Genomic DNA, 22,681 nt, shown 5'->3' with positions numbered 1-22,681 from the left:
ACAAATAATAAGTACTTGTCGCTTTTCACCAATGTGCATGTGCATGCATGTGTTGGATGTCTTGCCCGAAGAAAGAATTGCTGTATTTGTCAAGTGACAATCTACGTCATTGCCACGAGAGTCCATTGCAGGTATAAAAACATGGCGCCCTCTGTAGGTCAAAACATGTACTAAATATTATAGATATTTAAACAAACCATTACAACATCACTCTAATTAAATGAATCCTAAAAACAGCTAAATTTTTATCTGAAGCTGTTTTTCCCTAATGGAGTTACTTAAGTTAACCGATTAATAGTTGCAGCACTAATGTGTATGTGTGGGTGTGGTGGTGGTGGTGGGGGGTTCTCTCCCTGGCTGCTCAGCCTGTTTACAGAGAGGCAGAGGCACGAAAACCAAGATGCATGACACTTCATGCTGCGTTTAACCGACTAGTAGAATGCAACACATTTAATAAATGAGTAGGCGGTTTGACAATTAAACAACTAGTCGCGCACATCCCTAATTCCAATGCCTTGATACCCAATATTCCAAGTATGACATTTTTTTTGCGCAAAGTGCAATGTGCGTCCTACGAGTTTCCACCGGTTTCAACCATGCGCTGAACAGTACGTTCTCAAGCCAGAAATCATTAAATTTGCACTTATGCATGTAATCAGTTGTGTTAAGTTTTCTCCGCTATGTCTATGCTACCTAAGCTGTCAACACGAAACTGCGCACGCACAGCAAAACCTGCTTGTGTTCGATAAATTCTGACCAGGCAGCACAGGTAGGCCCACTTTGGAGTTACACTGCTGGCCAAAAGTATTGGCACCCCTGCAATTCTGTCAGATAATGCTCAATTTCTCCCAGAAAATGATTGCAATTACAAATGCTTTGGTAGTAATATCTTCATTTATTTTGCTTGCAATGAAAAAACAAAAAAGGGAATGGAAAAAATATAAAAAAAAATAATTAAATCATTACATTTTACACAAAACTCCAAAAATGGGCCGGACAAAAGTATTGGCACCCTCAGCCTAATACTTGGCAGCACAACTTTTAGACAAAATAACTGCGAACAACCGCTTCCGGTATCCATCAATGAGTTTCTTCCAATGCTCTGATGGAATTTTAGACCATTCTTCTTTGACCTACTGCTCCAGGTCTCTGCCTGGCTTTTTATGTCTCTGGGTCAGAGGTGGGGATTGACACTGTTGTACCCTCAGACTGAAGGACAGCTTGAACTTATTTGGATGTTATTTGAGGTTCTTTATCTATCATCGCACAATCTTTCGTTGAAATCTCTTGTCAATTTTTCTTTTCCGTCCACAATTAGGGAAGTTAGCCACGGTGTTATGGGCTTTAGACTTATTGATGACACTGCGCACGGTAGACACAGGAACATTCAGGTCTTTGGAGATGGACTTGAAGCCCATGCTTCCTCACAATTTTGCTTCTCAAGTCCTAAGACAGTTATTTGGTCTTCTTTCATTTCTCCATGCTCAATGTGGTACACACAAAGACAGAGGTTGAGTCAACTTTAATCCATGTTAACCGGTGGCAAGTGTGATTTGGTTATTGCCACCACCTGTTATGTGCCACAAGTATGTAAAAGGTGCTTTTAATTACACAAATTAGAGAAGCATCACATGATTTTTCAAAGAGTGCCAATACTTTTGTCCGGATTATTTTTGGACTTTTGTAGGTATAAAATAATGATTTCTTTTTTTTTTTTCATTCTCTTTTGTGTTTTTTCATTGCAAGCAAAATAAATGAAGATATTACTACCAAAGCATTTGTAATTGCAATCATTTTCTGGGAGAAATTGAGCATTATCTGACAGAATTGCAGGGGTGCCAATACTTTTGGCCAGCAGTGTACGTTATACAGTCCTCAAAAATTGATCAATAAATTTTTAAGACCTTTCCAAATTAGATTGAAGACCTTTTATGAGATTTTAGTCGAATTTTAGACATTTTAGTGCCCCAAAATAAAATTATTGAATTGAAAACTTTAAGACCTTTTAAGACCCCGTTTATACCCTGAATTGGAATGAGTGGTAAGCACATCTGCCTCACTGTTATGAGATCAAGTGTTCAATCCCGGGGTTCCGGCCTTTCACTGTGGAAAGACGGGAAATGGGAAATGGTGTTATACTTATATGGCCAGGGGTGCACATAATTTTTTTGCCCAGGTTCTCTGAGGAGGACCTGGAGATGTGACTTGGTCCTCATTGAGCTTGAGAGCCGACCCGCCCGATGCGATAAATTTATGACAAGCTTCACTTAGAGCCAATTAACTTTAATTAATTATATTAACAATTAATGCTTGATTAAAATCAACTGGCACAACAAAATTGCCATTACTTTGAAGTGAAATGTAAAGAAATAAGAAGCACCAATTCAAAATAAAGGGCATTATGCGGCTCACACATTAACTCCAAGCCTTTTTAAAAGTGGGATATCCTCCTCATAAGACCTCATTGAACGTGCATGTTTAGCTTTGTAAAATGCGAGCAAAAACACGTTTGTCAGTGCATTTCGCTGTTCATTACCTTTATTCCGCCACTTTTCCATAGGGTGAGTGGGGTCCTGTTTGACATCGATAGTTTCATCATCATTTGCTTCTAGCCATGGTACATCCTGTAGCCACTTTTCAGCAAAAGTCCTTTTTTTCGGTAGCTCCGGTGACGTCTCTGTCGTCTGTCTGTCTTTTGACGGGGGTGGGGGAACACGGAAGTAATTACTCAGTGTGGCCTGCCTCTTCGACATTTTGAGAAGTTATTTTCTCGTGTCCGCCGCAAATACAGTGGTCAGCCATCGGTACGCAAAAGCGTATCTAAGCCGTTGAGGGCCAGCGCGTTCGTCTACGTCCAGTACGCATGCGCGCATGCGGACCACTTATGTGCACCCCTGTATATAGCGCTTTTCCACCTTTCAAGGCTGAGGGTGATATGATCTTTCTAAAAGAGTATCTTCTGATTTTTGATGCAGGACTTCCTGGCCATGTTTGTTCATCACCTAGCGACGGTGGGCTTGATCAGTTTCTCCTATGCCACCAACATGGTGCGGGTGGGCACCCTGGTCATGTGTTTGCACGACGCCTCTGACATCTGGCTGGAGGTCGGGGACACGTAACAGCGGCTCGTTGATATTTGTGAGCCATTTCAGTGAAATCAGGCGCTTTGGTCTAAACTTGAAGAAGTGAGATTTTCCTTATTGCGGGAAAATTGGCGTTACCACCCTGCCAGTCTGGGTATTTTAATGATCAGGTGATAAACAGTAAAAGGTGCTCGAAAACAGGCGTATCAAGAAATTTTGCCTGTTTTCTCAATGCTTATCATGTTTTGTTTAGAAAATAACAATGAAACAACTTCAGAGTAAAATTGATGACGTGAAGGTTTCTGAGGTGGGAGTTTATTCACACCGAGCGTGCTCTGACACTCAGAAGCGTCTGATTTCAGCTGTGCGGCTAACATTTAACAAATGACAGAAATGAGACGCAGGAGTATGTTACTTTATTTGTCCTCAGGCAGGCAAAATGGCCAAATATGCCAAGTATCAGCGTCTCTGCGATGTCCTTTTCATGGTATTCAGCGTGACCTTCTTCGTCACCCGCCTCATCGTCTTTCCTTTTTGGTGAGTCACAACATTTCTGCCAGGAGATTTCATTTGTAGTATTTGCGCTGGGTCTTCTTTCTTTCTAACGCACTAGTTCCGTAGAGCTGACTCCCAATTGAAATGGATGACCCTGTCCAATGTAATGTGATCTTGGGGATTAAGTGTCAGTCTCCCTGCTCGTAGGAGAAATGAATACCACGAATACGGGTGGAGATGAAAATCGCCTGTCAGTCAATTTGAAACGGTGTTTATTTCAGTTTCAAGATGGAATTACGATAGATGGAGAATTAAGAGTTCACGGTTTACCTGGAGAAAAGCCAAGCTCATGGTAACATCCGTCCCAGGGTCTTCAACACCACCATGTTCGAGAGCTGGCTGATCGTGGGTCCGTTCCCCTCGTGGTGGCTGTTCAACGTTCTCCTGCTGGTGCTCCAGGTTCTGCACATCATGTGGTCATACCTCATCGCACGCATCGCCATCAAAGCCATTATGAAGGGCAAGGTGGGTCCAAATATATAATCACAGGAGTGCCAAAATTAAAAAAAAAATGAGTGACTAGAGAAATAAATGAATAAATAAAAATATAAAACTATATTTTGTCATCGACTTTTACCTGTTATTGAGAGAGGTACGCGCTGTCAGCCGTGACAATAGGGCTGCAAGTAACGCCATCACTTGAAATTAATATTTCAAGATCTATAAAACGATAGCAGGACGACCAAAACATTTTCCAACACAAACGAAAGAATTGCACCATTGCGGTTCCGTTATAATAAAACAATAAAACAAACAACAAAAATTAATTAAATGAACAAGAATCCTACAACGTATTTCATAATGGGTCAAAATCATTTTTCGAGCAGATCATTTGACTAGCACCTAAGACAGTAGCTTTTGCTTTGCTAAGCCAAAACTACACCTGTGGAGGCAAGATGGATACTTAGAATTTCTGTAAACCTCAGCTTTCAAACGCAACCAACAACAACTGAGCTTGAACAGTTTTATATACAGTGGGGAGAACAAGTATTTGATACACTGCCAATGGTTTTCCCATTGGTAGTGTATCAAATACTTGTTCTCCCCACTGTATATGTATATATACAGTATTGGCCAAAAGTTTGGCGACACCTCAAAGGTGGATACTTTGAAGAATGTAGAATATAAAACCTGTTTTCAGTTATTTCACTTTTTTGGCCATTCCACATGCTCGTTCATAGTTTTGATGTATTCAGAGAGGATTTATAATAGTAGTAAAAATATATAAAACATAAAAATGTTTAGCTGTGTCCAAACTTTGACTTTTGTTTGTCATCAACATGCTTTACCCCCAGCCCCACAAAAGTAAAACTCCGCCTATGGTTACAAACACTGACAATAAAATGTGCATAAAGGCTGGTTACAAACTGTAGAAGTGCTGGCTGTCTTGTTACCTGTTAGGCTGTTTCGAGTTTTGTCGCGTTGTACTGTAATTCCAATTGCTTCTTTGTTGATTTAGTGACCGACAGTCATTTTCAGCCAGCGTAAAGTTTGCAACGTACGGAGATATTTTTGTCATCTTTACTGGACAGAAATGTAAAGTAATGGCTGTATTTCCAGTGAGCAAAAGCATCCATTTGCGGTATATATCCTGCCCCCCCCCGATGACAAATGCTCTTCGTACATGACTACAGTATTTTTCATTCTACATACATTATGAGGCAAAAACAAAGTGGTAACGCACAGGCACTAGGGAAACTAACTTTAATCGGATTACTGGCTTGGAAAAATGAACGCGTTAGATTACTCATTACTGAAGCAAGTAATCAGATTACAGTAACCGGCAGTCGCAGTTCTGTGCGCAAGTTATTTTTTAGAGCGAGAGGGGAAAAGAGACAGTTGCTCCTTGTCTTTCAGTTGTCCAACAGTATGTTCAAGTTGTGCTAATTGGAAGAAGTCCCTAGTGTTATGCTAAGTCCTGTGTCAGTCTATCAGAGGTGAGTACACAAACCCTCTTGTATTGTTTAGCCTTTATTGTTGTTGTTTTTGAGATGTTAACAGTTAGCGCCGAGCGCTATGCTAACAAGCAACTTCGCTTACATGTATTTCTATGTCAAGTTGTGCGTTGTTTGGTTGTGTACATAAGTTACTCTGGATGCAGAACGTTTAAAACCAGGATTAAGTACAGCGGTAACACTACAAACTAGGGGTGTGACAAAATATCGATATATTTGGATACTTTGTATCCCAAAAGCTTATCGATATGCTCCTGCCAAGAATCGAGATATCGTTTTAAAAAGGTGTCACTGTTTAAAAAAAAAAAACCAAAAAAAACAAGTTGCTAACAAAATCTTCCATCATAATAGTGTCTTAAACTGGAGCATTCACGGTCATCCTGTCCGGTTTTCAGGGCATTTATAGGTCATTTCCTGTTGAGTTTGAGTCACCAGGGATGCATCTGGGAAATTAAAAAAAAGGGGCCAGTTGGCCCCCCTTTGTCTGAAAAGGGGGCCAAATTCTAAAATTGATGGGGCCCGATTTAACTAGATTGCCAAAGTATACAAAACTGATTGAAATAAACCAAAATACATTGATTGGAGCATGATATTTCTAAATTGCAAATGAAAAACCATTATTTGAGTAAAATCTATTTTTCTACTATATCAACAAACAATTTTAATTCAAGTCAAAGAATTTATGCATACGTAAACATTTTCAATTTTCTTTAGTTACTACTAGGGCTGTCAAACGATTAAAATTTTTAATCGAGTTAATCACAGCTTAAAAATTAGTTCATCGTAATTAATCGCAATTAATCGCAATTCAAACCATCTATAAAATATGCCATATTTTTCTGTAAATTATATACAGTACTGTGCAAAAGTTTTAGGCAGGACACCTGCCTAAAACTTTTGCACAGTACTGTATTTATATTTTTTTAACTATTAAATTTATTAGGATCATGGACAGTTGCACAGTACTGTATATATTCTGTAAAATAAATTGTTGGAATGGAAAGATAAGACACAAGATGGATATATACATTCAACATACGGTACATAAGGACTGTAGTGGGCATTTCACTCTACTGTCATTTAAATCTGTCTATGCTGTCCTCACTCCGAAGCGTCTACTTTTTCCAAAGCTAGACAGCTAGTGAACGACGCCTTAATAATCAGACTTCTTCCTTTTTCATCTGATTTATTAATAAAATGGCCTCAAACCATTGTCCTCTTTAGACCGTCGTAAAACTACAAAAAAAAAGTACACAAGCATTGCATTAGCAACAACGTTAGCTTAGCACGCTATACAGGTTCACTAAACATAAACAAAAAGCGTCTCATGCAAAAAATATAACATTTCGCTTACTAACATAATATGTACATTCTTTACAACAACCATACTTACGGACAAATGTTGTCCAAGGATCATATAAGCACAACATTAAAACGTAGGCGTTAGCCCGAGACGTCGTGCAGCCATATTGAACTGGCAAGAAAGCAATAAACCATGTCGCAAAGCAACCACAAGAGTTCGCTGTCTTAGACAGCACAAAAAGCCTTGCTGTAAAACTTACCAAAAGGCAGAATACTGTCTGAGCGGGACATGTGCGGTAATTGCGTCAAATATTTTAACGTGATTTATTTAAAAAATTAACGCCCGTTAACGCGATAATTTTGACAGCCCTAGTTACTACACAATCAATCCTGTGCTATTTTGATATTCTACGGTATTACAGAGAAGACAAAGAGAAAAGACTTATGTTATTATTAATATATTAATATTATTATATATTATTATTATTTATTATTTTTATTAACTTTATTATTTATTAATTTTTAATTATTATTAATATATTATTATTAATAAATAATAATTCATTATTATTAATTTTTTACCTTGTTAAAATATAGTTTGTGATATTTTAATAATGTGATCAAAATAATAAGAATTATTGATATTTCAACACAATATACGAATCTCTGAACAAAATTTGATTTGTGTTATACATCGAGTCATCTACCTAATTAACGTTTTACTCACCTGTGGTTTATATGCCTTGTAAGTGTACTAGTTCGCCAGTTGTTGCATCCACTCGTCATTTTATTTCTTTTGTTTTGCGATATGCAGAGATTGCAAAACATGAGGTTTTCACTTGCGTCATACCTTAGCCACGTGTATTTCTTCAGCCACTTTTTCTGAAAGACGTGATAATATTTTTTCGTATCACCATTGTCATTATCACCAAAGTTCGTAATAGGTTCGTTTTCTTCATCAAAATTATCCATATTGTCAGTTTTCATGCATTTCTCTGGTGGCGGCAACGTTTCACTATCCAAAGTTTCGTCTGCTTTCGAATCATTCCCATTATCCACTAAATTCAAATCATTAACAGCAGTTTGCTGCAATGAATTGTCACTACCCTCCGCAGACTTATTCGATTGTTTCTTAAAAAATGAGAATGTGTGTTTGCTGCTTGTTTTTAATGTCTTTTAGAATTTTACTCCTGTTCTCACACTCCATATACAGTATCAACCATCCGCCATGTTCGACGTAAATACTGCAATGTACCATGGGTAAATGAATATTCGATTATCTCTTTCGGAAGTTTCCGGCGGATTACGGAAAAGCTCGAGATAGCCTCTACCACGACTTTGGAACGCACCGAAACAAATGCAAGGTGATTATGGCTAGATATCGGTAAGGCAAGATGGCAGAAGATGAAAGTTAAAACCTCTGAAGGAAAACGAACAGTTTTCAATTGCTGTTTAACTAAATTTCTTTAGCTATTTTAACAGAAGTATGTCATATGTGGCGCAGATCATGTAGCAATATGCGCCAATCGTAATAGACTTGCGCCGGTGCCGGCACAGTGGAGTTACAAAGTTGCGCCAGTGGCTGTCAAAATGCGTAAATGGCGCGGCCCAGATGCATCCCTGAGTCACTGCCTATTCATTTTGGTGATTCCCAGGTCACTTCCTGTTCTGTAACTCAAAATAAACAGGAAGTGACCCATAAAATACCTCCAAATCAACAGGAAGTTACTGAAAATCAACAGGCAAATGACCTTAAATGGCCCAAAATTACCTCATTGCCTGGCATTGGCTGTCACTGACGGCCATAGACGTTCAATCCGTTTGAAGTGGGAGGATGTTCATTCGCTGCCACCCTCCCAGTTCAAATGGATTGGACGTCTACTTGTGATAAACTCATTCTAATTCACAGCTGAAGCTTATTTTTCTGTTTATTATTAGTTTGTAGAATATCCTAGAATGATTTCCTGACCAATATATCAATAATTGTGTGTCGCCATATCATCAGATCATTGTTATCGTGAGCTTTGTATCGCAAATCGTATCGTATCGTGAGGTAACAAGAGGTTCCAACTTCCCACTGCTACTACAAACAGGAGAAATAGTACAGAAATCTGTGAAAACAAAGTATATTGGTTAAAAGAACTTTGTTTGTTTCCAGAAAATGTAAATTTTATTGTATTGTTGAGAGAAATAACTAATGCCTTTGAAACAGCTAATGTTTTTGCATCCTCTTGTGAAAAAGAGTATCTCAAGGTCAGCTGTGTGTTGTATGGGCATGTTGAGAAATAAGTACTGCATTTAAAATGGTTAATGTTTCTGCAGTTTGTTAAAAAAAAAAAAGTTTTAAGGGCAGCGTTTTGTTGTATGGACATATTTCCATCGTTCCTGTTGAAACATTAGGATATTTTAAATAAATAATGGACATAAATTTGTTTGGCTACTTAATTAATTAGTAATGTACGATGCATCAATAATCGTGATCATCGTCAACACTGTGATCATCGTTCAATAATCAAATCGAAGTACCCTGAATCGTAATCAAATTGAATTGTGGCCTAAGATGGCACACCCTGAATATCGATAGCAGCACAAACGAAAATCTTTACAACACAAACCAGCACAAGTTATGCATAAACGATAGACACCATTTTTAATCAAAATGGGGGGCTGGTTCAATCGTGGGGTGCCTGAGATGGCACACCCTTAAAAACGATAGCAGCACAAACGAAACTTGTCATCATTTTTACATAAATTTGCGTCTGATGGGGAAGGTCAACCTCACAGAGGTCAAAAGGCAAAGACCACAAGCGAAATAAAAAAGGCAAAAAAATTACCCGTTTTTTCTGTGTGGTTTTCAATGACAAAAAGCAAAAGTCAATGACAAAATATAATTTTATATTTTCATTTGTTTAATTTTGCCACTCCTCTCATTCCAGAAAGATAGGGGTCTAGAACACCAAGTTCTAATCAAGTTATATTTTATTCCCACGTCTCGCCGTCCTTTCAGAAGCCATTTTATTCTTCCTGTGGACTGACAGACTCCATCTTTCTTTGTTTTTGTGCTTTGACTCAGTCTTTTCTTCTTTGTTTTCAGCCTGCCCGCCTTCAACGACTTTACTCTTCTTTCTCGCTGTAAGTCAGAATAACCCCTCTCAGTTTCACACTGTGCTCTTCCACCAACATGAGCATAGCTTGGAGTCCCCGCCCCTCCATCCTTGTTTTCCCTTTCTCGAATATAAGGAATCGCCCGTCAGTTCTCCCCGCTACGTCCTCCATTTGTTTTTTTTTCCCATATTGTTCAGTGTCGATTCTTTGCTCTTTGTTTGCTTGGTTTTCTATTGTTTTGGATAAGACAGAAAAAAAGTCAGATTACATATCAATAAGTAGGAAATCTAAGAAAAATATTAATCATGCACCCCCCCCCCCCACCGTTGAAACTAGATTCTTTTTCCAGTTTTCTGTTTTTTTTCCCCGTTAAGTTTTGAAGAATCTGCATTGAAAACAATAACCTAAATAATACAGTAGTTAGGTTTCATTCACATATCAAGTAAATATTAACTAAATTAGCAGCACTGCTTACTAGAGATGTCCCGATCCGATACGCAATATCGACACCCGCTATTTTTGGAGTATCGGACAGTATCGAATTTGGTCAAAAGATTGGATCCGATCTAGAAGTCGCGTGTTTTCTGTACGATCACGCTTTTCGGCTGCTGTAAATCAAACCACTAAGCAAAAGTATGTCCACTGAGCATTGTTGTTTTCGTCAACAATGATGATAAGGAAAATATTTCGTCAACAAACAATTTTCTTAGTGACGATGACGAGCTAAAAATGTGGCTTGGGAAACTAGAACATTACGAGATGAAAATGTAATGGCCGTGACATTTTCATATTGTACGTGGAGTACAGCAGCTTTCATCGTAGCAGTGTTTGGGCTGTGTCACTCATGTGAGATGTGCTGCGCGCCTCCCTCACTCTCCTTGCCTTCTCCTTCTGACTTCTCTTCTTCATCCTAAACTCTCCAAAGTTTAGGATGTGTTTCAAGCTAGGCTACGCTCAATCTTGCTTGTTCGCGTTGTCAATTATTTGGCTCCTCCGCCCAGTCTATTTATTTAGGACAAATTACACTTTTGAGGAGAACTGAAACACGGAGAAGTTACCCTAAGTTACCCCTACGCTAACCCCTTTTTAAGGTGTTACTTCCAAGGGAACCCTGAAGATTTTTTTTTAATCTTTACAAAAGAAAATATGCAATGCTGCTTTAAGCCTTTTAAAGGTCTGTGCTGAGTGATCATCACACACTAAATATAATTCGTCTCGTTATTATAGAATTCGCATTAGCGTTAGCATCAACTTTAGCGTGGCGAGCTAAACTTTTTTACATACAGTTCGTGGCTTCTAGGTGGCTTTAATTGAAAATACATCTTTTACTGCTGAGTGTATATTATCATTACGTAGATGGCGTTGTGCATGTAGACGCTACAATATGTGCTTGTCTGTCTGGTCATTCGAAATTGTTGGAAACCTTTATTTTTGGACTAAAACTTTTGAATTTTACAGATGAAGAATTGAGTGGATTAAAACTAGACAAAGAGCACATTTTGAAAGGACTAAAATATGACACATTTTAAAAGGGCTGCCAAACACAACACTGCCACTGAGTTATACTAAAACTTTTGAATTTTACAGATGGAAAAATTGAGTCGATTAATACTAGACAAAGAGCACATTTTGAAAGGACTAAATAATGACAAATTTTAAAAGTGCTGCCAAACACAACACTGCCACGGAGTGAGACTACTGCCCTTTAGAAATGAATGATCGTAACAGAGCTTTGTGTAATAATCTTGATGAGGTATCATATATAAAAAATGTTTTTGCATTAGTTTAACTGGTCTAAAAATATAGGGACCTGCTCGGTCTCTGCAAAACATCGGGACATCCGTACTGTATTCGCTGCCGCTCTTAAAAAAATGTTTTGCTTGCATATATATTAGGCCTGAACGATATTGGAAAAAACTATTGCTGCGATTTTTTGGGGGGTTTGTGATATTATATTGCGATATTAAAAAAATATGTATATATGTTTTTAAAGAAATTTTCACTAGATGACTTGAATAGCTGTTTGGAAAGACTTTGGATGACTCACAATGACCAGTGTACAGTGATCCCTCGTTTTTCGCGGTCAATGGGGACCAGAACCCGCCGCGATAAGTGAAAAACTGCGAAGTTGTGCACCCCGCCCCCCAAATTTTTATTTTTTTGTGTGTGTGCTCAATGTATTTATTCAGATTTAGCATTGGAAAGAGATACATATAAGGCATGTTTTTTTCCCTCACTTTTTCCCCAAAGTATGATTTAAAAAAAAAAAAATATATATATATATATATATATATATATTAATAAATGGTTTTAAGCACTTAAAATGTAATAATTATGATCAGTTTTAAACATAACTGTCCAACCAAATCATTTTTGAACAAGAATAAAGTACTGTAGTAGAAAAATGCTTGGCTTTATTAAGTACTTCTACCTTAGCTGTGACTCTTGGTGGACATGTAAAAATTACAAACTCCTCATGATCACTTCTGGCATTTAATTTAAATGTCTCAAACTTCACACACACAGATTCATTCCAATGTGGCTTCCTTGCAGAAACTGTTTAACAAGTTAAACGATGATTGACAGCTGCTGCGCTGTGATGTACGCTTCTTTGGCCAGATCAAAGATACCAGCATCATTAACTTTAATAAGCAAGTGCTGCAGTGACTGTGAGTTTCAAAGAGCTGGTAGAGGGAGGGTGTGAGGCTCTGCACAGAGCAGAAAGCAGGGCGTATGTGGATTAAAAAAAATAAAAACTATCGCACGTGCTTGCAATGGGACTATCGCGCACGCACACATCGCGATGGCGATGTTTAAACGATATATCGTTCAGGCTTAATATTTGCCAGCGTCCAAAGAGCATTTGTTTATGCGTGGTTATATGTCATGTCAATGACTGTTAGAGACGTTTGTGCATGTGTGAATATCCAATTCAAAGCGATACTAGTTTTCATCAGTGAGTGAATGGTGTGTTCCATTGTAAATCAGCGTTAAGCTAGCGGGCTCTCAGAAAATGACGTTTTGTATTTTAGTGCATGAATCTTAGGGTTGGGCATCATTTGAATTTGAAAGGTTCCGGTTCCGATTCCACATTTCGATTCAGTTTCCAAACAATTGTTGATTCAGATTCTTTTAATAGGCAGGGTAAATAAAAAATGCATAGTCTGTACTAATTTCTTATCTTCTCGATTATTTTTTAAATTATGTGAATTTTCAATTAACTATCAATTTCTCATAGGGCTATTTTTAACTTGTAAATAAATATCAGTCTTTTAACTTGAATATGATGAAGTTTCTTTCCACAGGAGTGCTCTTTTATTTTTCAAAAGCTCACAGAGAAAACATCTACATGTATTAGTGTTTTATGCTGCAGGCGTTTTTACATGTTAATTGAACTCTCACTAATGGGCTCATCTGGTACAGAATAACAAAGAAACAAGCAAAAAACAACTTGTAAATCCCAGTCCAGATTAGTAGCGGGTACAGTATAAAATCTGAAAGTTTTTGTTGAGGGAAATGATCATATCTCCATTCTGGACGGATAGTGTCTCCTGCATTGGAGAACACATGTTCACTGGGTGTAGATGAAGCTTGAACGCATAAATATGAGAAAGTGAGGAAAAAGTCACAAATATTACATAGGAGTAAGGTAGCCGTGAGCCGCTACGCACTTTATATACATGTACGCTAGCTGGGAGCTACGATGAAGCATTAGTATAATTTGATGTAGATGAGGCAAAATAATAGGGGTTTCCTTATTTGTAAAAGCAATTCCAAAACAAATGATTTTAATACTGTTGATTTTAACGGAGGCGGCAACGCGCTACATAAAGTACCTAGCTGCTTGTATAGCTGCATTAGCCCGACGTAAACATGACTTATTCTTTATTATCTACCGCTTGAAGGCAGACCTAATTTATTGTTTTACTTAGCTGGTTCTGACTGGTCAGAGGACCGGCGTAGCGTGTCAAATACACGGCACTCCGCTATGCATTACTCGGCACTTGTATTCCATGAAGCCAGAGGTGTTTAATCATATTGGCTGTGCAGCCAGCTCTGCATGAAATGTTGCATTGAGCTGACTGGTCATTTTTCTTTGTGTAGATGAGCCAAACTTTTCAGCGCCGCCGCACCGTGTCCATGGTTGAAATCAAGTTGCAATGCACAAACACACGCTTCTTCGTGGTGTTCGGCAGCCATTTTTTTCCGAGCGATGGTCAGGGCATCGAAACATGGAATCAAAATGTGAAAATTCGAACGGTTCCGGGAGAATCTGAGTGTTAGTACCGGATCCCATCGTCGCCCAACTATATGATATAGTATGTATAATTTTCTATGTTATGCGTGTTTAGCTTCACAGTTTACCTGACTTTGAGTGTTATGAACCGCTGCATAAATCTGCATACCCCCCCCAATCTTAAAATCGCCTACCAATTGACAAAAAAAATCATTCTCTGTCAAGGTATGCAACGATGTACGCAGTGACGTAGAGAGCAGCTCTGAAGATGAGTGGACAACAACGCCTGCGCACAAAGTGGAAAATGGCACCAACGGACACTGCACCACCACTGTCAGAAGCAGATTGCACGAGACGCCCACGTGACACGATTTTTTTGAAAAACATTTGAAAAACTTCTCTCACATGTTCGTTTTTGACCAGTTTTGTTATGTTTTACGGACAAACCGCTCCACTCCATGCTACTTTTTACTGTTATATTTTGTTTGATCCCCCAATGAAAATTTGTCAGTTCTTACCAAGCTGTGTTTCCCAACCTTTATTGAGCCAAGGAACACAACCAAACAAAAATGTCAAAAAATGAGCTTCACAAACTTTAGTCCATGAACATATGACAAAATTCTTTTTCACTCTCGAATTTACAGTCAAAAGTGTCAAATGTATAATTGTTACACGTGACTATAAGACGCGTTGTCTCCTGCCATCTAATGGAAGAACATTAAATTGCTCTTCATGTCACCATGATGAGATGAAGCGCAATATCATGACAATAATTTTCAGACCAATGAATTTAATCTGTGTACATTCCTCTCTGCTACTTAAACCAAATGAATGTCTTGTCACACAAGGGCATTGCCCAAAGTTATTATTCCTTGCTGAAATATGCTTCAACCTTAAATCACACCATCCCACCGAGAGGGTTAGAGAGGGGTATTTCCAGGTCTTTGCTGACCTGCCATCAGTCTTTGATCAACTCCGGATCCTGGTTCTCGGCAGCCATTTTGAGTTCCTTTTGCCTCTGCATGTAGCGGTATCCCCGCATGGCGCACAGGTAGCCCCCGTAAACGGTCAGCAGCATCATGGAGGCAGAAAAGGCTCGGTAGCCCATGTCAGCCAAGCGCTTGCCGGTAACCATGGTAGCAGCCTGTTTTATGGAGAAGAGGGGCAGTTCAATTTATTTATACCTAACGTAAGGGGGAGGAAAAGATTACTTGCTTATTGTCTGAAAACTGTGATCAAATGTTTCCTTTACTTTTAAAAATAGAAAAAAAAAAGATTTCATAGACAAGCATTTTGGAAAAATATAAAGGCTTTATACTCATATCACAGACGGTAATTGACTTTATTGAAATAAAGTACTTGTTCAACATGAGCACAAAAAAACAGCGAATGAGATTCTCAGCAAAAGTTGTTCCTCACAAATTCTGAATAAGTGAATTCACAAATGTTCAGATAAAAAAAATCAAAACTCACTATCACACTATTAAAATACAGTGATTACTTTTCAAACTGGTAAATTAAAGAGACTGCTGAGATGACGTCGCAAAATATATTAAAACATATAAATAAAAACATGTCACCGATCTGCTTCAGAATTTTTGTTTTCAATGTATCACACTTAAGAAAAAAAACTGCCAACCCATGGATGCTGAACTCACTGGCTGCCATTGATGGCGACAGATGTCCAATCCATTTAAATTCGTTGCCAACCTCATAGTGTAAAATGAATTGACTTAGTGAAAAACGAATTAAATTCACAATTGAAATATTACAAGTGTTTGGGGGGAAAATTGGACGTCTATCGTCTCCAATGGCACTAAAAGAGTTCAACTCAACATTTCATAGACACTACTAAATGAATGTACAGTACCTGTTTTACACCTGACTTGGCTTCAATGCAAGCTAATCAAATTCCAATGTGTCAATTCAACTACCTAACGCCCAATTGCTTCAAAGATAATTCATTTAACAGGCCGACTCATATCCTCCATCAAATACTTTATATATTGAAAAAACAAAACCTTACCTGCTTTTTTTTTTTTCCAAACCGTAAGTGTCCCGTTTATGGTGCTCAATGTCAACGCTATGAGCTGAAACGCTAGCATACAATTTCGTAAGTTACGGAGACCCAGAAGGTAACATTCTTCTTCTACGTTGCATTTCCTTTGAGAACAAATGACAGCGCCATCCAACGTATTTTATGCTGTACTGCCCTCATGTCACGGGGACATTTCGGAAACTCGTTATTACAGAACAATATGTCAAGGGCGTTGATTCGGTTTCAACATTGGTAGGGACGATATAACAGCATAACTTGGATGTACACTTTTTGCTGGGAACGAGACATCAATAAGACCAAGCAGATTGGGTGAACGGGGGGTCAGGGCTACATTTCTCACGAAGATGAACTTAATTAATTGATAGGCTCAATGATGAATGCAAAATAATCTGTACTGACTCATACTAACTTTCCTGTATATTGGTTCAAGTGATACATCGTTCGATTTAAACTCTTTGTTTTCAAAAACTACTAAAGAAACATTCTGAAAATTTCCAGAATAAATGTCTGGATTTTATTTGCAAATTTAAATTGCAATATTTGCACACAAAAAATGTATGAACATATACAATAAAACCAAACTTGTTAATAACCTCTTAACTTTTCATGAATGCAATAAATAATAAATAAACAAAAAGCTTCTTAGTTAGGGAATAATAAAAATAAAAATGGAGCTTTCCTTCAGGTAAAACACTACTACTTTTGTCTACAAGCACAGCCAAACTCAACAAAAAAAGAAAAAGCTCCTTTGGGCTGCTTTAAGACCACATAAATAAAAATGACAATTGGGAAGAAGGGGGTAGACCATAGTGCACTACATTTCTCACAGTTTAATGAATTTTAAAAGTAGAAAACACATACAGGAGGACACCTCTCTAAGAGCTTCCTACTTGTGTTTTGCAGCTTAATGTTATGCTAACTCTGATGCAACTCAGATCTTCAGTAGCAAAGTTTGTGGAATGTTCCCCACCTCCACAACATTGATGTCTTTTTACATTACTTGCAGTGGCTGCTGGTGCTGCTGGCTGAAAAAAAAGCAGTCGATTATTCCTCATATTCGAAGGGGGCTTAGGAGGCGGCATGTTGTCGACATGTTGTATAACTCATCAGTCAATCAAAAGTGTGTTTGAGGGGAAAAAAACGGACTGGCACATTTAGCAGGTCAAAAGGGGTAATTGTAAGTCTGAACATAATGAAAATAATTTACTTAATAATGGTAAGTTCAATTCTATCCTTAATCTAAATGACCTATATAACTGAAGTCATTATAAAATGCAAATAAGGTTGCTTAAAAATTGGTGGGGACAATTTGAGCATCCTAAATAGTTGGTAGTGTTACGTCCCTACCATCCCTGTGCAAACTTTCGCCCTTGATCTCAATAACTGTTTTCTACGCTTTTGTACGAATCTACACGTAAACATCAATGTCTATGGTGTTCATTTGATTAAAAGTATTGGATACCCCTGTAAAGTCACGATAATTATCTGAAATTTTTTTTCTGGGAGTATTTCTTTTAATAAAAAGTCTAAACTTGCGGGGGTCAGCAACCCGTGGCTGTAGAGCCGCAGCTGCCCTAATGGCTCCCTGGAGCTTTTTCAAAAATGTTTGAAAATTGAAAAAGATGGGGAAGGGAAATATATTTTTTGTAGTGCTGCAACGATTAATCGATTAACTCGAGTATTCGATTAGAAAAAAATATTCGAATTCAATTTTGTTGCCTCGAGTATTTGTTTAATTAAAGTGGCGTTGTAGTGGTTCATTTTGAAAGTGTTTGCATTTAGTTTGATTGATTAGGGTGGATACACTGCCCTCTGGTCTGCCTCTTTTCACATGGCAGAATCCAACTGCTCCCTGTTAAGACCAACGTAAGCTAAGGTTTTGTTTGAGCTAATGTTTTTTAATTCATTCATAATTTAGTTTATAGCTATAGTTAGCTGTTTTTTGTGGGAATATGTGTCTGAACCATTTGTTTAGAGCATTGTAAAAAAAAATTTTTTTTTGCATTTTATAGCATTTAAGCTCGTGGACTTTTTCTATGAACTGTAAGTTAGCCAATTGTTCTTTGGTTTTACATAGATCCTCATTTTTTTAAAATAAATGTATACTGTTTGAGGCTCAGCTCAGGTATTTTTATTTTTCATGTTCCTTATCCGATTACTCGATTATTCGAACTAACTAGTCCATCGATTAATCGACTAGTAAAATATTCGATAGCTGCAGCCCTAATTTTTTGTTTTAATATGGTTTGTGTAGGAGGACAAACATGACACAAACATTCTTCTAATTCATTAATACTGTAATGAAGTTAAAACTTGAGGCAGCATCGTACAAAAGAGTAGTCACGTGGTGCGTCGTTCTCTACCGGTTGCACTGGAGGAAAAATAAACATTTAATCATGAAGGTTTATTGTATACGTATTTTGATAGTAGGCTAATGTAGCCAATACATACAGCATGTGTTGCCATTATCAGGCTATTTATTATAAGGCTTTTAATTGTTTGAGGCTACAGGCATGTTTTGTTTTTGTTGTTTTTTTGGTCCAACATGGCTCTTTCAACATTTTGGGTTGCCGAACCCTGGTCTAAAGAAACTTACATATTAATAAAATGAATGTATAGACTTACCAGTATATGAGGCAGATGTCTAAAGCCGCGTAAATTCCTGACGGCCATCTTGCGTCGGGAGACTTGGGGTGTCAAGTGCCTGATTTTCTCCACTACAAACAGTTAACTCACTGAATCCTTGAGGAATTTGCAGTTTGGTTTGTAACAAACCTTATCCGGACATCAAAAACATTTTTAGAACGCATTTAATTTACTGAGGTTGATGGAAAAACCAAAGTGTTTGAAAATAGAGCAATTTAGCTCTCTTTTACGCTCCAGTGTTACTATGAGCGGCGATGCAAAATGGCCGACGAATGACGACGCTCCTTCAAATTAGCTCATAACGACCATTTGACATCTAGTTACACTTTGCTCTATGGGTGAAATCATTCCGGAAGCTTTTCGGCGGTCCATCTAGCATTTAAAATGGCAACATGCGCAAACGACGACGCCGACGAGGGCCCAAACGAACCCGGTGCGGCTCCGTATGGGAACTTTATCAATTATTACAGATTTAACCCTCCAGAGAATCGACTGAGTTTAATTCCCAGCACGCTTCTTGGTGATTTGGGTTACAACGAAAAGCGGGAACCTACACTACTGCTGGACGTGGGCTGCAACTCAGGGGTTTGTCTGATTAAAAATATATATATACAGTGGGGAGAACAAGTATTTGATACACTGCCAGTGGGTTTTCCCCATTGACAGTGTATTAAATACTTGTTCTCCCCACTGTATATATATATATAAAGCCATTCGCTGCCATTGGCAGTGATACAGATCAAATCGGTTTTAACTGGAATGGCTGGCATCGCTGTCAGTCTTCCCAGTCAGAATGGATTGGACGTCCATCAACGTCAGTGAATTAATTTATGAAATATCAGTTAAGACGGGTTGGCAAACTCATTGCAGTTATGGCTATGGGCCACGATTCACAATTAATCAAATAGAAATGAATCCACTATTTTGATAGTCAATCATTTAAAGACATTATTGAGGCAAAACCGGTCCAATTTAGTTAAGCCTCTTTATAATGTGTACTTTTTTTCTGGTGCTGCGTCACCAGTAGGTAGATGGCGAGATAGTGTAAAGCGCTTTGAAAGGTGGAAAAGCGCTATATAAGTATAACACCATTTACCATTTGAGCGCTTTGAAAGGTGGAAAAGCGCTATATAAGTATAACACCATTCACCATTTCCCCAATTGTACACGTTACACATTTAAATAAAGAGAAAAAGGGTAAAAAAAAAATATATTTTTAAATAAAAAAAAGGGGGGAGGGGCAGTAAGTATTCTTCATTTTTTTTATTTATTTACCGGTTAAAAAAAAGAATGGTTAATGTCCATGTTATTTTTCCTTTTTATTTTTTTAAGGGGGTGAGTGGGCAGAAAATAGTTTATTTAAAACGCATTTAGATTTTAAAAAATAAAATAAAATTTCCTTAATTTAAACCCATATTTAAACAGGAAACACTTTATTTTTTAACTAAAATTTAATGCAAAAAAATGCTGATATTTTTAGTCCTAAATGTTTAACCGAGGACTACAGAAATTTAATTTTTGCAAGTAACATGAAGTCGATGCATAGTTGACTTTCGCCTGCTCCCTGAGGTCTTGTGTTTGATACGAATTGGTTAAACAAACCATGCAGTAAAATCAGATTTTTTTTTTTTTTTAATAAATCTTGTGTTTCTAACTAATCTCAGGAACTAAGTATAGCCCTCTACAAGCATCTGGTTGAGACCCCTGGCAGAACCAACGTCAACCTGCTGGCCTTTGACCTGGATGAGAACCTTATCGAAAGAGCTCGGGAGGTCAATCCTGTCCCAGGCAGCGTCACCTTCATTCCTATGGACATCACCGGCGACTGCTCCCCACTCCGGGAGCACCTCGCGTGGCACGGGAACTCTCACTTCCACCTTACCACGTGCCTGGCCGTCACAATGTGGATCCACTTGAACCACGGCGACGCCGGTTTCCTCCAGTTTCTCTCTCGTCTGGCCGAACTCAGCAGGCACCTGCTGCTGGAGGTGCAGCCGTGGAAGTGTTACGGCTCAGCGGCCCGCAGGCTCAGGAAGCTCGGCCGCTCAGATTTCGAGCACTTCAAGACCCTGAAGTTATGCGGCGACGTGAGCGAACACGCCAGGAAACACTTGGAGACACACTGCCAAATGGAATTTGTACAATGCTTCGGCAGAACTATTTGGCACAGGAAGTTGTTGCTTTTTAAGCGAAAGTGATACTGAATCAATTCCATTTGCCTTTTTGTTTTAAACATAAGTGCCTTTTTGTTTTAGTTTAATGGTAAACCTCAACTGTGAGTGGCAATAAAAAGCTTGAAGCAAGCATGCATTGCATCTTTTCTATAAACAAAAGCTGCTTTTCGTAACGGTTGCCGTTGACATCGGCTGTAGCTGTAGCTCATAACTTGATTTTTGCTCACACTTCAAAACTAGTGTTCCAGCACACTAGAGGCTTATATGGCTGTGCTCACATGTCATCGACTGGCGAACTCGTAACCTACAGGCACCAGTAAGCAATTAATCAGCCCTGATGCAAAAAAATCAACAATCACGCCACTCCTGGGATGTCCATATATGTAGATTAGTGCCTCAACGATGAACTCTAATTCGATTAGGAAAACAGCAAATCAAATTTTGCTGCTTCAAGTATTTGTTTAGTGCCGTTGTAATGGTTTGTTTTGAAAGTGTTTGCATGTAGTTTTATCGATTTGGGTGGATACACTAACCGTGGCAACAGTAAATTATCACATAACTTATTAAACATGGCTGAATCCAGCCGCTCCCTGTTAGGACCAGCAAAAGGTAAGTTTTTGTTTGAGATGCAACTGCAAAAACCCCGTATTTCTCACAGTCGGCGAAGGTGGGCTGTAAGAAAATATGTCAGGCGGGTCAAATTTAGCCGAAACTATCGGTAGAGCTGTTCTGACTGCAATACAAAGTTTTCCCAGTGAGAAACGCGGGATTTTTGCAGTTGAAGTTAGAAAAATCAACCTTGCTCTCCAGTCCAGTCCAACAGAGACCCCCCTTGGCTATTCTTTGTAACTTTACTGGGTTTGTGCGTAAAAGTGACACTAAAAGCACAAAATACTCCTTAAATGGTTTCTCCTAAATGTGTATTTTACCTAGATATTGTTTTTATCACAATAAATCATGTCCAAGAGCCGACTGCTACCGTTGAGTAGGTTTTATTCATTTTCAAGCACCGGAAACAAACAGTCTGAGCTGCTCCAGCTTTTATTTTGTTTCTTCCAGTCTCCAGTCATGAGAATTTGAATATTACGCTTAATATTTAATTTAAACTGTTTCCAGATTTAAGTATAGTATTTAGATGTATTTACATTTAGGATTTAATATAAAATTCAGATTTAGGATATAAATTAAAAATATATATATATAAATTTAAGATTTACATTTAAGATTTAAATAAATATTTAGTTCTGGATTTAAACATTCAAGTCCAATACTTATTATTTAAAAATAAATAAGTTGTTAAATAATGTTGTAAATGTGCAAAAAAAAAAAAAAAAGACTAAACATTTCACATCACATGTTTAACAACCTTTGGTATTTTTGGAAGTCAGTCATTTAATGTTGTGAATCAACCGTTAAAGTTGTTGAAATTGCTCCCGTTTTTGCATTAGTTCCCATCCGTCTACTTTCGACATGTGAAAGTTTTAATACTGTTCCATCATTTAAAGATAGATTCAAGGCAAGATTTTGCCGATTTAGGAGTATTTTGGATAAAAAGTTACTTAGGT

The 22,681-nt window shown here is 38.0% G+C and overlaps 3 protein-coding genes across 7 annotated transcripts in view; 2 read left to right on the top strand and 1 right to left on the bottom strand.

Moving 5' to 3' along the window:
- Positions 1 to 14,758, top strand: part of cers5 (ceramide synthase 5) — a 39,917-nt gene extending 25,159 nt beyond the window's left edge. For 3 of the 5 annotated variants that reach the window (XM_057845671.1, XM_057845670.1, XM_057845673.1), the window contains 4 exons: positions 2,976 to 3,104; positions 3,514 to 3,620; positions 3,947 to 4,103; positions 14,463 to 14,758. In XM_057845671.1, coding sequence (XP_057701654.1) covers positions 2,976 to 3,104; positions 3,514 to 3,620; positions 3,947 to 4,103; positions 14,463 to 14,603 — 534 coding nt within the window. In that variant the 3' untranslated portion in view covers positions 14,604 to 14,758. Of the gene's footprint in view, positions 1 to 2,975; positions 3,105 to 3,513; positions 3,621 to 3,859; positions 4,104 to 9,989; positions 10,028 to 14,462 lie in introns of those variants that run through there. The other 2 variants (XM_057845672.1, XM_057845674.1) reach the window with 2 other exon arrangements.
- Positions 12,400 to 16,414, bottom strand: LOC130921598 (cytochrome c oxidase assembly protein COX14 homolog). Its single transcript, XM_057845676.1, has 2 exons — positions 16,264 to 16,414; positions 12,400 to 15,381 (listed from the first exon to the last, which is right to left on the bottom strand). Exon 2 carries the CDS (start codon positions 15,370 to 15,372, stop codon positions 15,196 to 15,198), a length of 177 nt encoding a protein of 58 aa, XP_057701659.1. The 5' UTR covers positions 15,373 to 15,381; positions 16,264 to 16,414; the 3' UTR covers positions 12,400 to 15,195.
- Positions 16,415 to 19,269: 2,855 nt separating this feature from the next.
- Positions 19,270 to 22,285, top strand: LOC130921597 (pre-miRNA 5'-monophosphate methyltransferase). Its single transcript, XM_057845675.1, has 2 exons — positions 19,270 to 19,527; positions 20,607 to 22,285. The coding sequence occupies exons 1-2, from the start codon at positions 19,327 to 19,329 to the stop codon at positions 21,138 to 21,140; spliced, it is 735 nt and encodes a 244-aa protein (XP_057701658.1). The 5' UTR covers positions 19,270 to 19,326; the 3' UTR covers positions 21,141 to 22,285.
- The last annotated feature ends 396 nt before the right edge of the window (positions 22,286 to 22,681 follow it).

This window comes from Corythoichthys intestinalis, chromosome 9, assembly GCF_030265065.1.
Source record: "Corythoichthys intestinalis isolate RoL2023-P3 chromosome 9, ASM3026506v1, whole genome shotgun sequence".
NCBI classification, from domain to species: Eukaryota; Metazoa; Chordata; class Actinopteri; order Syngnathiformes; family Syngnathidae; genus Corythoichthys; species Corythoichthys intestinalis.
Note: the sequence above shows the minus strand (reverse complement) of the source record. Positions and strands in the feature narration are given on the sequence as shown.

What these genes read in the sequence shown, in the direction of transcription:
- LOC130921598 (XM_057845676.1), bottom strand. Translation starts at nt 15,372, where the DNA reads ATGGTTACCGGCAAGCGCTTGGCTGACATGGGCTACCGAGCCTTTTCT.
- LOC130921597 (XM_057845675.1), top strand. Translation starts at nt 19,327, where the DNA reads ATGGCAACATGCGCAAACGACGACGCCGACGAGGGCCCAAACGAACCC. An exon ending in ACGTGGGCTGCAACTCAGGG is followed by an intron (nt 19,528 to 20,606) that starts GTTTGTCTGATT and finishes AACTAATCTCAG; the next exon opens with GAACTAAGTATAGCCCTCTA.